This window comes from Netta rufina (genome assembly GCF_964035555.1).
Source record: "Netta rufina genome assembly, chromosome: 3".
Classification (NCBI taxonomy): Eukaryota; Metazoa; Chordata; class Aves; order Anseriformes; family Anatidae; genus Netta; species Netta rufina.
Window position 1 is genome coordinate 36,614,563 of NC_140125.1, and position 15,240 is coordinate 36,629,802.

At 35.9% G+C, this 15,240-nt stretch overlaps 1 protein-coding gene across 1 annotated transcript in view; it reads right to left on the reverse strand.

Annotated features, from left to right (window-relative positions):
* KIF6 (kinesin family member 6) overlaps positions 1 to 15,240 on the reverse strand; it is a gene marked incomplete at both ends in the record, with an annotated part of 172,226 nt that overhangs the window by 129,809 nt on the left and 27,177 nt on the right. The window contains one exon of the mRNA XM_084283351.1: positions 8,283 to 8,412. Within this exon, the coding sequence (XP_084139477.1) occupies positions 8,283 to 8,412 (130 nt within the window). The remainder of the gene's footprint in view (positions 1 to 8,282; positions 8,413 to 15,240) is intronic.

Genomic DNA, 15,240 nt, shown 5'->3' on the forward strand with positions numbered 1-15,240 from the left:
AACAAAGCGGCAGTGGCATGGGAACAAAAACAAACAGGTTCAGGGAAAGGTATAGGCCCTTCAAGCTTTGAAGAGCAAGAAAATTCTCCCAAACATAGCTAAAATGCAATTACATTAAGAAAAGGTTATAAGCTCTTTCAATGTACTTTATTCAGCATTTCTGATGCCATGAATAATCTGAGCCAGTTTTACTTATTTTACTAGGAGAGCTATGATTTTACTACTTGCAGCTCTGCAAAGCAGGATTGGATACTTATTTTTTCCAGCTCAGAATCCACAGCAGAATTAATATTTAAGGACATTCTTTGCTAAAGTCATGGCAGTGGTCACGCTGTAGTGCAGACAAGTCTATGCCAGACCAAATATCAGTACAAGTCTGCCTACGGAAGCACAAGAGTTAAGTAAAAGCTGCTAAATCTATGCAAGAAGCAGGAGAAATTAGCATATTTCAGAATAAGCATTCTTTTAAGTTTCACTATGCAGTAAAATCTCATGTATTTCAAATTGTGCTTTTAGTAATACCTGATTAAACTGGGCAAAGGCTAATAAAGTTAAAAAAGCATTAAAGAAAATAATTTCAGGACACCAAAGGTTTCAGAGTATACCAAGCGTTAGCTCAGGGCAATATTTGACATATTAGTAATTTATTGTCTATGGAAAAACACAACTTGATTTTCCATGTTCCAGGCAGATTCTACTGGCCATTGGAAATTCCATTGCTTTTCTCTCTACTACTTCTTTTGCCACTTAAAATGAATGGAGTTGATTTGGAAGTCATTGGCTAGAATCCTAAAACACCATTTATTAAAATCCTTCTTCAGAGTGGAACCATGCTTTAAACAATACACCTTTCTACAATATGATTTTATCTCCACTTTGCAGTTTTCATATATAGGAAGCTCTATCAGAACTCTTGAAGGAAACATACAGCAATTCAAATGTAAACTGTTAAATAGGATGTGATTACAAAATAATAAATGCAGTCATAATCCCCCATGCCTTGCTGCTTTCATCATACAAGTAGACAAAGCAAAAGGCAACAGAAGCTGCAACTTGTCAACATCTTCAGTCCAAAAAAAAGCCTTTTTTTTTTTTTTTTGCAGTCATATATGCAACTTCTGACTATCACCATTCAGCTGTTCAGAAAGTCTGAAAACAACAGAATAAATAAATACATCTTCTGGACAGTGTCTCATAGTCTAGTAAAAGGTTCCCTTGGTGGCTTTTGGAGTTCATTTTGGCTTTGTTAGCAGTATTCTAAACATATGTATATGAAATCATCTTCAAGCTAATTTGATGTGATGAAGGAAAAAAAAGAAGGGAGTGGTCTGGCTTTCAGCAGATGGTTGCTATTGTGGAGGCTATATATAGAATAACAGATGAGCTGCAGTTACTTACAAAGAAATAATTTTTTCCAGGAATTCTGTGACATCATAAACCACATAAGCAGACTGCAGATTCTTTGTGATATCATGTGAAAAATACAAAGGAATTAATGCCAGGTCATCTGTTGCTGCCCATTTCTGGCACAGTAAAAGAGGAATTCAATAACGTATTTTTCAAAATCACATTGTGGTAAAGCAACAATGTTTGGTCTGATGTTTGAAAATACATACAAGACATACAATACATACAAGGACATGCAGCCTATTCTCCTTTTTTTACACAGGCATACCTGTGTCTGCTGAGATTAAATAAAGTGTATAGAAGCTTTGTAACTGAAACCGTTACATCTATTCATACAGCAATTGCAAGAAGGTGGTTTCTAATTAAATGAAAACCTGTTGTACAGTCATATTGCAAGAAGCATCAAATTTGGATGTTTCTGTCGAGGAATAAAACCTCATGAAATGTCCAGAAGTTGCTAAAACACAAGTAATCCATCTTAATCGAATTGTTATCTACCTTAAATCCAAATAAACACTGCAGGAGTTCCTCCTAATACTATAATTTATGTACTTTCCAAATCTTTTGTATGTTGCAGCTGGTATTGCAAATGTTGTTATCACTAAGAAGAAAAGTAAGAAACAGGAAGCTACTGGCCTAAATAAAGTTCTTAATAACTGAAACCCTAAGGATGAGGAAATTTCTTAAATAGAAGCTTGAAAACAACCACTGAAAACAACAGAAGCTGCTACTATTTGGAAGAAAAATGTGTCGATTATGGCTGCCAAATGTACTCTGAGAAAACAGAGAAAAGAGTGCAGGACAGTTGGGACAACAAGATTTCACAGGTGATAAATGCAGTCATTCAGGCCCTATTGCAAACTATCTCAACTTGGTTGTTTATACCATTTCAGTGGAACCTTTCCTTATTTGAACCAAAATATTTAGACATCAGAAGAACATGATTTCTCTGTAAGAGTGATTTAGTGACTAGCCAAGGCATAAATGAAGGAATGATGATCCAGAGTACTCCAATTTTCTTGACAGAATGTCTCAGTGAGAAGGCACAAGATTTTGTTTTGAGGAACATTTCTCCTTCCTCTATTTCTTTTTCTTTTCTTTTGAGGTCTTTGAATAAGACCAAATGAAAAGAGAAAGTACTGATAACAACGTAAATATCAAATTGACTTTTTCCCATCTCAAGCTACTATCAGATGGACAGCTGCATAAAGGAGTTATGGTATCTTTAGTCATTTTATAGGTCAGATGGTAAGAAAAGAGCTGCTGTGTACTATAAGAATGATAATTAAGCAATTTAACACACACAGTTTTTCTTGTTAAAATCATTATTAGAATATTCTGATGTTTACGCATTATTGGTTTATAGTACAGGACATCACAAGTCTCTCCAAGGTTGATGGAGCAGAGATTCTTGTGTTGAAAAGCAGTGGATACATCTGTCTAATTAATATAAACTCTTCAAGTTCCAACAGAACCATGCTATGTGGAAGGGTTTGTAAATTCAAGAATAGGAGGTTCCTACCTCTGTACCTGATAGATGATTGAGACTTCAGTATTTCTTTAGTTTCCTTTCTAATGATACAGTTTAAGTGCAGTGGCTCTTCAGGAGTATCTGGGTACCCTTATCACAGTTGTAATTGCAAATTTGTTGCTATAAAAATCAGGCTGAAAATAATTGTAATCTCACACTTCCCCAATTTCAAAACCAATACTTCATCTCTTACCTTTTGCATATTTACAAGTACAGTTTGCCAGTTAGGCCCTGGTGACTGAGGTAGCTTTTAAAGTAATTATTATCCTCTAGTGAGAATATTATTATACTTTACATTATACAGTGACTTTTATCCATATAAAGCCCAAAGCATTTTAAGGGCTATTCAAAGCAGTATGTATGACACACTGATTGTTTTACCATGCACTGAAATGAAAACACCTGTGCTGAAATGGTGATGCCTTTTGCTGTTGATGATACCATAGAGCAGGTTTGCAAGGGTGGAAATGACTTGACAGCTCATACCAATGAGCAATCTTGCAAAGCATAAAGTTGTAATTCATCCTAGAATATAGCTCTAACATGGATAGCATGCTTTCTTGGCAAAAGTGTCATTTAATCTGGTATGTTCATGTGTTCAAAATCTGTTTTTCAAATTTAATCAAGAAACAATGCATTCAAACACTACCAGTGGCTCTCTAAATATATTCATGAGGAAACTAATGGACAGTAAAAAAAAAAAAAAAAAAAGGGGGGGGGGGGAGGGGATTTAGTCCAATTCAGAGGTCACAAGTCATTCCCCTCAACTATCTTTAAGTGTTTAAAAATTTTATTCTTTATTGAAAAAAACACATTTAAACATTGCCAAAATCTTACTGCTTGTCCCATGTGTACTTCAAACATTTTAAATAATGGAACAAATACTGTGTAACATGCACTGTCTTCCACATTTAAACAATGGAGAATTATAGTTATAAAACCATGCTGTAAAATATTTCCTTCCTCACTAAAATTAAAAAAATTAATTTTAAATAATAATAAATAATAATAAAATTAATTTTTCATTAGAGGAAAAACAAATGCTAAATGTACACACAATTGGAGTATTCAGAAATATCTCTCAAAGATTTTATAGTTTTGAAATTAATGCACACCCTTGAGAGGCCACTGTCTCTACCTTACACTGCTATTTTAAGAGAAATATTAGAAAAGTACTATCAAATAACTAAATCACAGAGGTTCAGCATATTACTTCAAAGGACAGTGATCACAAGTGCTTCTAGTCACAAGAATTTAGAAATGAACACTTGAGATGAAGGCATATTAATGGTACATATATGAAAATAAAATAATTTGCAAATACTACTGAAATGTACATAATTTTTTTAGATGTTGTTGCTACCACCAGTGCCATATGCAAATAAAATGTTGAAATTCCTTGTTTGCATGTAAAGTTGGCTTAAAAATCAAAATACGAGAAATAAATTGATTTGTTTTTACAACCAGTTGCTAAGATTCTTATGCATTCAAAAGTAATAAGAGACTTTTTCATGGGAAAACAAACAAGCAAATAAAAAAATAGCCTATACAATTGGAAGTGCTGCCAACAATCAGTTTTTTGTTTGTTCTCTTCTCATTTCTCTCTGGCAAAGTATGAGACAAAAATTTCCTATTTGGATTTTTATATTATGAAGTGTTCATGCATTTGTGTCTCTCATTTTCATTTACACAGCCTGTAGCACACATCCACTGGAGCCAAGGATTGGTCCCATACTGGCCTATAAACCAATTTTCCACAAATTAGACTAGATTCTTCTTTTTTCCTTTTTATTACCTATATGGTTACGTGTGGGAAATAAGTTTCCTGTTACAAATGTTCCCTTAGATTCCGACATGTAATGAATGCTTTCAAAATTATGATCACTTTTTCATGTTAACACAGTCAGACTTGAGGGCAAAATGCAGCCCTCAACCCAAAAGTTAGGCTCCACTAGCAGAGGCATTTAGGAAATTAAATAGTCATTCCTATTTTCAAAACAGTCCTGCAACTTTTCAAAGAAGGATTATAACAGGGATAAAGTATTAGACTGTGATTTTAGAGACTGATGTTCTGCCATAGTTTTCCTATGTGATCCATGGCAGTTTTTCCATAGCTAAACTCCTCATCATAAAAAAAAAATAAAATAAAATACTGGATCAAACATAGTTTTTCTTTTACTTATTTTTCTATTTAGGTTAATTCATCTTAAGTCTTTTAAAGCTTAGTTAAATAGGGTCTCCGTCTTTTTTGAGGTCAGGAAATGTTATCATAATTGAATTAAGTTTTAAAAATATGGAACTCTGGAGAAGTTATGGTTGCTATCATAAGCCTTCTTTTCTAGACCTCTACATTAATCCCTCATTTCTGAGAACACTTTTTTCATTCTTTTAAGTGATATTATAAACTGCTGCACTCACCTAAAGCCAAAAAGGCCAAGTGATAATGGGCAATATATGTTGTAGTACCTAAGAGAAAGCACCACTCAGAAAGCTCTCTGAACTGTGCTGAAATGTACCTGCTCTTATTACAATGGAACAATGTGTGAGATAACTACAAGTAAAACCTCTACAAGGAAATCCGAATTTGAAAAAGCAGCAAAAGTGACAACAGCATTAGCATTTGCTAACCCTCAGATCAATGAAGCCTTTGTTAACCCTCAGATCAGTGAAGCCTTTGTTACTGGGGTCCCAAAGCAACTGCTTAACTCTCTCCTGGTTTAGTTCCATTTTTCAGCACATTCTCATGTGTATTTTTTTCCTAGCAAGAATTAGCATGCCTCAATAAAAATTATGAAGATGCAGACTCAAAAATAAAATTCTGTTAAGAAAAATCTCCTTTATTAAGTCACTGAATTTTGTGTCACAAGAGATTTGACGATAAAAATTTTATAATGATAAAACATCATCTAGGTGAAAATCATGCAAAAAAAAAAACCCACAACACTATACAACAGAAATTATTAGATATAAAAAGCATAATACAAGCTAATGAAGATTATGATAATTAGTTCACTTTATCTAACTTCTGCTCTTCTACATATATAGTGTTATTGGCAATGCTTTAAGCAAGGAGCTGGAACAGCTGTTTGGTTTGACCTGCTAAGAATATTCTCCTCATTTTACTTCACCTTGACCTTTACAAACTTATCATTTTCATTAGTCCTGCTATTTGTTCCTGACTTTTAATGTTGGGGATATATTTTCTCTTTAGCCCACATCTTGCAAATATGTAATGCAATTGCCCTTTACAGTCACTGATTTATGAACCTGTCAGCCAGCAGAATAATTTTCTTCAAATATTCATTTTCATATGCAGCTCAACTAATCTGAGCTGAGAAATCCTAAATAACTTTCTCGATCCAATGAACTTTCTTTTTATGTTTTCATTAACAATTATCATGACAGGTTTTCAGATATCTCAAGAACATATCCCGTCTTGCTTATTTACATTTTGCATTGAAATGCATCTTGCCCTGTGCCCAGGCATGCATCGTCAGTCAGTAGAAACACGGAGCTACCTGATTCCTTCCTTTGCTTTGAATTTCTTCGTCCTCATTGATTTATTATGCATCTCTTCGGTCAGAGAGAATGGGGAAAAAACTTCTAAAACAATTTTTCTAAAATACAATTAGCTGTGCTATATTAAAGGCATATTAACAGTGCCCATGTTATATAATACGCTTTTAATGTTTACATTCAATTTCCAAATATTAAGAAAACAGCCCTACAGATTTATTCATTACTTATGGAAACAATTGTTGTGGTTCCACTCAAGTGGGCAGCCGAGCTCCACCACAGCTGCTCTCTCACTTGCCCTCCTCAAAGAGGAATGGGGAGAAAATATGTGGAAAGGGCTCAAAGGTTGAGATAAGAATGAGAAAATCACGCAGTAATTATTGTAATGGGCAAAACAGACTCGGCATAGGGAGATAGTAAGATTTATTGCTTATTACTAACAAGCTAGAGAAGTGAGAAACAAAGGAAAGAAACCAAAAGCACCTTCCCCCCCATTCACCCTCTTTCACTTCCTCCCCCCAAGCAGCGCAGGGGAACGGGGGAATGTGAGTTATGGTCAGTCTACGGCGCTTCTCTGCCGCTCCTTCTCGGTCACTCTCATCCCCTGTGCTGTGGGGTCCCACCCACGGGATACAGTCTTTGATGAACTGATCCGGTGTGGGCTTCCCACAGGCAGCAGCTCTTCCAGAACTGCTCCAGATATGGGTCCGTACCACGGGGTCCATCCCTCAGGAGAAAACTGCTCCAACCTGGCTCCCCTACGGGCAGCAGCTCCTGCCAGGTCACCTGCTCCTGCGTGGTCTCCTCTCCACGGGCTACAGGTTCGGCCCGGAATCTGCTCCGGCAGGGGTCTTCCACAGGCAGCAGCCTCCGTCGGTGCAGGGCCACCTGCTCCACCGTGGTCTCCTCCACGGGCTGCTGCGTGGAACCCTGCTCCACCGTGGTACTCCATGGACTGCAGGGGGACATCCTGCTTCACCATGGTCCTCACCACAGGCTGCAGGGGACTTCTGCTCCGGCGCCTGGAGCACCTCTCCCCCTCCTTCTGCACTGACCTTGGTGCCTGCAAGGCCGTTCCTCACTCCTCTCACTCTCCCAGCTGCTGTGTGGCACAGCATTTTTTTTCCCTGTCTTAAATATGCTCTCACAGAGACGCAAAACAACATCGCTTATTGGCTCAGCTCTGGAAAACAATGGGGCCCTTCCCAAACATGGGGCAGCTTCTAGATCCTTCTCACAGAAATCACCCCTATGGCCCCCTGCTACCAAAACCTTGCCACGTAAACCCACTACAACAACTTACTTGAATTCTCCAGAATGTGTAAAAACACCCTTGTCTTTATGTATTGGCAAATACTTACTTTGAATGTGCTACACACTGCCATTTGTTTCTCTACACATGACACCACATGTTAACGCAATCAGAAGAAAAAAGAGAAGATGGCCAACTGTTACTGTAACTGTTTCAAAGGGAATCCAGTATGTCTGTGGGAAAGACTTAAAATGCTTCCTAAGACTTTTCAACAAATCTGTACGTGTGTTAACACATGTATTCAAAAGTTAGTCTGTGTTTTAGAAGAAAAACATTTTTGTTTTACTTATTTTAATTGCAGTAAACTATTTCATCAATGACCACCATACAGATTCACTAAGGGAAAACAAAGCTCTTTGCAAAGTGAAAGCAATAATCTGAGAAACATTTATTTAATTTCACTGTGGAAATACACTCCCCAAATAACAATTTACGCATTTATCTCTGAGGATTTCCAAAACAGTATCTTTTATGGAGATGTTTGTAACTGTTACAACAAGTAACAGCAGTACTTACCTCTGCAATCATTCTGTTGGTGTCTCCCAAGAAGAGCAGGTTTAAAGCTTCCTCTTCATTGTTTGCTTGCTGAAGAGACAAGTTTTTCAGATGAATGTTCTGGTCAGGGTCTTCCATTATTGTCACTTTTCTACATTAAAAAAAAAATAAAAGGAGAAAAAGCTAGAACTGTTGCACAGTGATCTTTCTTTCTTCTACACTTTCATTTTGCTTGCGCTTATAAATTGACATCTGAAACCCTCAAATGATCATAACAAAAAAGCTCTAAAAGAAAGGTTGATTTTTTTTTTTTTTTTTTTTTTTTTTATAATTCTGTTACCTCCTTTTTATTCATTTATTATAAGCCTCCATATAAAATAGGAAAATATAAAACTTGTACATGTTAGAGAAGACCTTGGGACTGTTTTGGCGAGATCTCCAGTAGATGGTGTTAAATGAACCATCACAAGCAAATAACAAGTAGGTGTTTGTCTGCCACTGCCACAGCTATTAAGTACAAATGATACGTAAAGCATAACATAATCTTGATGAACAAATAGACATGGAATATTTCAGAATCAACACACCTGTAGCCAATGTTTCTAATAACTTTGCATTTGTCAAGATTTCTTTTCATTTTTGTTAATAACTACAAGTGTAAATAATCCCTTTCTTTAACTAAAAGCAAAGGAATAAAAACAGAATGGTTTACTTATTACCACTGAGGCTACGAATGATATTAGTCATACTTCTTTATACCTTTCATTTCAGGAAAAAAAAAAAAAGTTAAATGGAAGCACCAAAGACAAGGCAAAAAAAATCAGGAGAGCTATGTACAGAACCACAGAATCATTCAGGTTGGAAGAGACCTCCAAGATCACCTAGTCCAACCTCTGACCTAACACTAACTAGTCATCCACTAAACCATATCACTAAGCTCTACATCTAAACGTCTTCTAAAGTCCTACAGGGATGGTGACTCAACCACTTCGCCAGGCAGCCCATTCCAATGCCAAACCACCCTTTCCATAAAGAAGTTTTTCCTCATATCCAACTTAAGCCTCCCCTCACGCAACTTTAGCCCATTCCCCCTCGTCCTGTCACCAGGGACATGGGAAAACAGACCAACCCCCACCTTACTACAACCTCCTTTAAGGTACCTGCAGAGCGCAATAAGGTCACCCCAAGCCTCCTCTTCTCCAGGCTAAACCACCCCAACTCCCTCAGCTGCTCCTCGTAGGACTTGTTTTCCAGACCCCTCACCAGCTGCATTGCCCTTATATTCTCTCTCCACATTCACTAAGGATCATTGAAACTCATTTTTCACTTTTCTAAACAGACTTTTTTACATAAAAAAAAAAAAAAAAAAAAAACAAACAAACAAACCTTTTTTTCTCATATCTTTATCCTAACAGACTTTTTTTCTTTTAATCAGATAAGTGAGAATTAAACTTTATTGCCTTTGCTGAGTAGCTATGAGGGTCTCCTCAGTCAGGACCTACAGCAGTTACATCACCGAATTTGGAAAACTCCCAGAGTGAAGACTGGGATAAAAATGAAGTTCACTAACAAACTCTGAAGATGATTGACATGCATCCATCGAGGTGAATTATGTGTTCTGATTTCCTGTGTCTGACAGGGTTTCTGCAGCATTCACGTGAATTGTTCTGCTGGCACATAAAGTGGCAGAAATATAGGAAAAACAGCTTGCCCACCAGCAAAACTTTTTGTTCACCAGCCTATATTATGCTGCATTTCAGATTTCTGAAGAACTTTAGGAATATTATTTCAGGATTCTACTGAGCCCAAAGCATGTTGTATTTTGTCTTTCACCAAAAACTCTTAATTGCATAAAGCAATTAATCTCATGAGCGGATGAGTTCACAGAAGACATCACTACAAACAATATAAGCAAGAAGCTTAGGGGCATGGTTTAAAGTTGGACTAGTTAGTGATACATGATCGTTGCACTTGCTGATCTTAAGAGTCTTTTCCAACCTAAATAATCCTGTGATTCTATGAACTTAAAACGAGGAATTAAGAACTTCTGTAAATGTTAAGTCTTTTTTTTTTTTTTATTAACATCTTTTTCTGTGATTAGTGAAAAAAGATCAACAGGGAAAAAACAAACAAACAAACAAACAAAAAGAACAAAGCCAACACTTTATACATTTATATACATATATATATATATACTTAAATATATATATATATAATATAAGTATATACATATTTCATATTCCTCGAGGTTAACCACAAGAGGGAGTATAGGACTTGAGTTTTTATCCGTGGATAGTTCTTGCTTGTTAATTACTCCATGCTGCTTCAAAAACACACAGGTTTGGTTTTGTTCTCATCTGTTTGTCTTGTTTCCAAGATTTGCAGAAACAAATTAAACAGCATTCCATAATATTACCCTTAAGTAGGACAGAACTCATTTACCCTCTGATGGTCAAAATATTGGAGTGGATATACAGAAATAATTTGAACTCTTTGCAATACACTCACTAATTTCCAGAGAAAAATGCACCTAAGGGTAGACAATGCTTCTATAGTAGTCATAACAATTGTTTCTCCAAGTACAATTGCTTCTGCTTATAGACTTATTTTTTGCTTTAGGAAAAGACAGCCCTAGTACAGTCATGAAAACCTGCTTCCCCCATTCAGAGCATAAACTGAAAACCATAATTTCACTTTTGCATAAAAATGTTTTGATAAGTTCAAGTTGTATTCTGTTCTCATTCCATTTATGCATGCATCACACACTAAAGCCCAGAGTAGTTTTGACTAAAATACAATGTGTTGACTAATTTTAATGTTTTGAAATTGCATGGTGAGAAACATTTATCTTTTTTATAACTTAGGAAAGCGATGTTGTATTATTTTGCACACTTTGGATAGTATTTAAAATTTTAAGAATTTTTTCAGATTATATTTTGAACAATGATTATAAATAATTTCCAGACAAAGATTTGAGCTTGGACAAAAGCCTTGGAGAATTATTACACCAGAAAGGAAACAGCAGGGAGACCACAAACCCTTGACAACTTCCTATACAATGGCCTTTCAACTATTAGGATTTCCAGACGGAAGTCCAAATTTGCACATCTTGAGAGGCATCTGTCAAAAACCTCTCTAAAAGCAAAATTCTAAAACAACAATAAAATGATTTATTTTATTGTGCTATAAATTTACTGTTTAATATGATTGTAGAATTTTATAGAACATTCTGTATAATAATGAAATGTTTAAATTTCATAGCCCTAACTTGGATCTTGGTGTGGAAAAGCTCTGTAAAGTTATTTGTAATGACTGAAAGAAGGCAGAGACAAGGTTTTGTTTTCTTTATAAACAAAGAATCTTTTTCCATTTGGCTTAATGAATGGAATTTGTAGCTGACTAGAAAACCTGTAGGATGGAATAAGCCTTTTTTATTTATTAACTCAGGCCCTTTCCTGTATCAGCTGAGATCCCATTATTCAAGAGAGCCTTACACATTGAATGCTTTCATCTATTAAATTCCTATTACAGGCAAACTATGAAGTTAAAATTTCCTTCGGCTAATTAAATAACATCTAATTAATTTATGTAATATAGATTAGAAAATAAAACCTTTTGGAAAACAAATGACAATTTTCCCTATGATTATATCTGTCTTTAGGACTTAGAACTGAAGAAATCTAAAGTAATATCAAAAATTTTATAAATATTTTAAAATGAATTACAATGGTTTAGGCAAAACATATATTAGGATATATATTTGACAATAATAATTAGCAGAATATACTGATACTACCTTGGCATAAGGAGGTGACTATACAGACAGTAAAAAACATAGGATAAAGATATGAGAAAAACAGCAAGAATGCATCTTGGAGTCTGTCCAGCAGAACCGAATAAGGTAATGGATATGTAGTCTATGTGAAAAGTTTGAAGGAGATTTTGGTTTTAAGAATCACCAAGTTCATCATTGTACATAGCATCAAAAAAGTAAAAATAAGAAAATTAGAACTATTGGTGCTTTTATACCATATCAGAGGACAAAGTCTGACAAAATCCTGATGTGGTATTCAAGAGGGAAGGTTACAGAGTTATTCAGCCATCAGCACAGCTTTCAATAGCAAAGAGATTTGATTTTCCATTCAAATATAGACCTAAAGCATAATCTCCATTGCATGTGAGATGTGACAGAACTACGAGATAGGTATTGGTGAGGCTGTTCTAACACGTTATCTTGTGATAGGAAATCCTTCCCACCATCTCCAATGACTTCTGCTTCTGAGACAAGAAAAACATTGTTCTATATTCTGTGGACATAGGAGTGTATTGATCTTGACCAAGACACCATCGCACATTTAGGAGGTTTTGATCCACGCAACAGTTGACCTAAGTAGACACAGGCCTGTGTTGGGCTGCACAAGTTTGGTGGCTGCAGGGTGAACTCAGCCAGCTCATTTTAGCACTGGAGCCTGCAGGCAGCTCCCATCTAGGACTCATGATTGCAACGCTTGCATGGCCTTGCCTTCACCAAGAAGTGCAGCAAGATGCTCTCATGAGAGCATCCTTTAGGAGTGGAGTTGTTTTCTTGTAAGGAAATAGTGTAATTGCTCGAGCGACCAGAATGGAGAGCTTCTCTCCATGCACTCTATGCAGCACGCTGTGGGAAAATCCATTCTGGCTCCATTCGGTGCTGCACAAACTCAGAGTGCCCAGCATCTGGAGGGATGTTCTCACTGTCAGTATTCCTCTCCTCATCCTGTCCTATTAAAGCAGCGACCTTACTAAGCCATTTGTTCTCAGGTCTTTCTTTCTGAGATCCAGAAAGAACCCTGTGACCCCTCTCTCTCTTCTTCCACCTGGCTCAGTGCAGAACAAGTTGTTAGAATGGGGAACTACAATTGGTGGCTCACACACAAACAAGACCTATTAGAATTTGTAGGCAGCTGCAATAATATCACTCCCAGTAAAGTGTTTGTTGAATTAAATACTGTTGTATTTAAAAGTAAAGTTGTCTGAAAGAGCACAGCAATAATTTCAGTGGAATTACTTCACTCAGATGACTTATCTAAGTAATCTCTGAAAGATTTCACTGACTTCTCCCTACTGGTTTTGAGGAAACAAATCATAAAACGTTAAAAACAAACATACCACACCAAAATGTGAATGAGAATAAATGATATGTAATGTATGCTGAAAGCATACATTATAAAGCATACGTTACACATATTAAATACATACATAGCACACAGAGCATACATTACGTACATACCCATTTAAAGTGTAACTTGAACTGTAGTGAACAATGCAATCTCTGAGGAATTGATTCAGAACAGTTGATTCTGCTCTCCCTTCATTAACAAGCAGAAACACTTCACTTTTCAAACCTGAATATTCTCCTAATCTTTAAGTATTTGGTAGGAACACTTACACTGAGGTCTCTTCATTTTAAAGGAATGTATTTCATATGAAAACAGTTAGCTTGTATTATAATCAACCTTAAAAATTTTAAAACACCAGTAATTCTCAGAACACTGAAAATTATAGTTCTTGCAGCATATGGGTGGTGGCCAGTCTCTAGGTTATATGGTTGACATATTCGCTTCAGAGGAGAAGGGCTGACAAACTCTTGAATCTAGAGCATGGAGATAGGCAACAGGTATATTAGCATTAAAAATTAGACTGAATAAAAAAAATTTCCCAAATGTAGGAAATGATTCCTTTAGCCTTTTGTTGTTGTTTTGTTAAGCAGCACAGGAATTGTTACACTAGGTGGTTTAGCTTTACATGTCAGAAATTTAGAAACTTTTCAGGCCCTTGGAGGGCAGTGCAGAAATAGAAGAAATAGAGGAGTACAAATTCACCTGAAGTTGTCAACCAGTACTCAGCTGCAGATTTTTTCTCAGTTACAGATTTTATAAAAAATAAAAATATTTTAGACTGACCCCATGGAACATAACAGTTCTACACATTACCGATACAGATATGTGGACGTCATTACTGAAGTTTGAAGTTAATCAGTTAATAGCTTAAAGCATCTGCGTGCTGAGTTCACTTGATCTATGGTTCAAAAAGCTTAATTTATCTGAAGCATAAACTGGGGATGTATTTTCAAAGGATTCAGTATAAACTAGCTGTTTTTTGTTGTTGTTGTTGTTATTGATTTCTTGTTGTTGGTAGTGGTGCTGGTATATTTTTTGGGTTTCGTTGGTTAACTCAAAAAACAACCAACCAAACATCAGATGAAATCTTATACCTTCCTGGATCAAAGGTGACTTTAAAGAATTTTGACACACAAATACCGGCTGGCAGTTTAGATTACATTTTCACCTGACCACATCACTCCTGATTAACAGTTGTCTGATCTCCTTGTGAAGTAGCTTGTCAGCTACCACAGTTTATAGACTGATATTTTAAGATAAATGAGCACTATTTTTAGCAGGTCTTCCAACACAATAGTGTTGCCTGTCCTAGTCTAGACAGGTAGAAACAGTAACTTGTTAATCATCCTGATTTAATCTAGGACTATTGGTTTTACAACCCCAGTCATTATTTCTATATTATTATCTAGTGTCAGGAAAATGTTTAGTTCTTAAATAATACAAACTATTTCAGAAGAATTTGTACTGATGGGTCATCAGTACTGTTGTGACTGAAGTGAAATTGGTTTAATGCAGTATAATGGAGCTACATAATTACTAATACTCTGTACAATGGGGAACCTGTTAGAGGAGAAACTTGTAAAATCTTATAGCAAACAAGGAGCTTCAGAAAATTTTCCCTAATTTGAACAGTCCTGCAAATCTTTTATAAAAACAAGAGATGGCAGTAAGAATTCAACTAGTCTTCTACCAGCTATGTTTCATAACAATAGTATTATAATTGTTTTCCAATATGTAAGAAGAATAATTTCTATTTTCTTATTTAAGCATGGAATGGGATTCACTATTTTAAATTTTGCATTCTAATAAATAAGTTACTT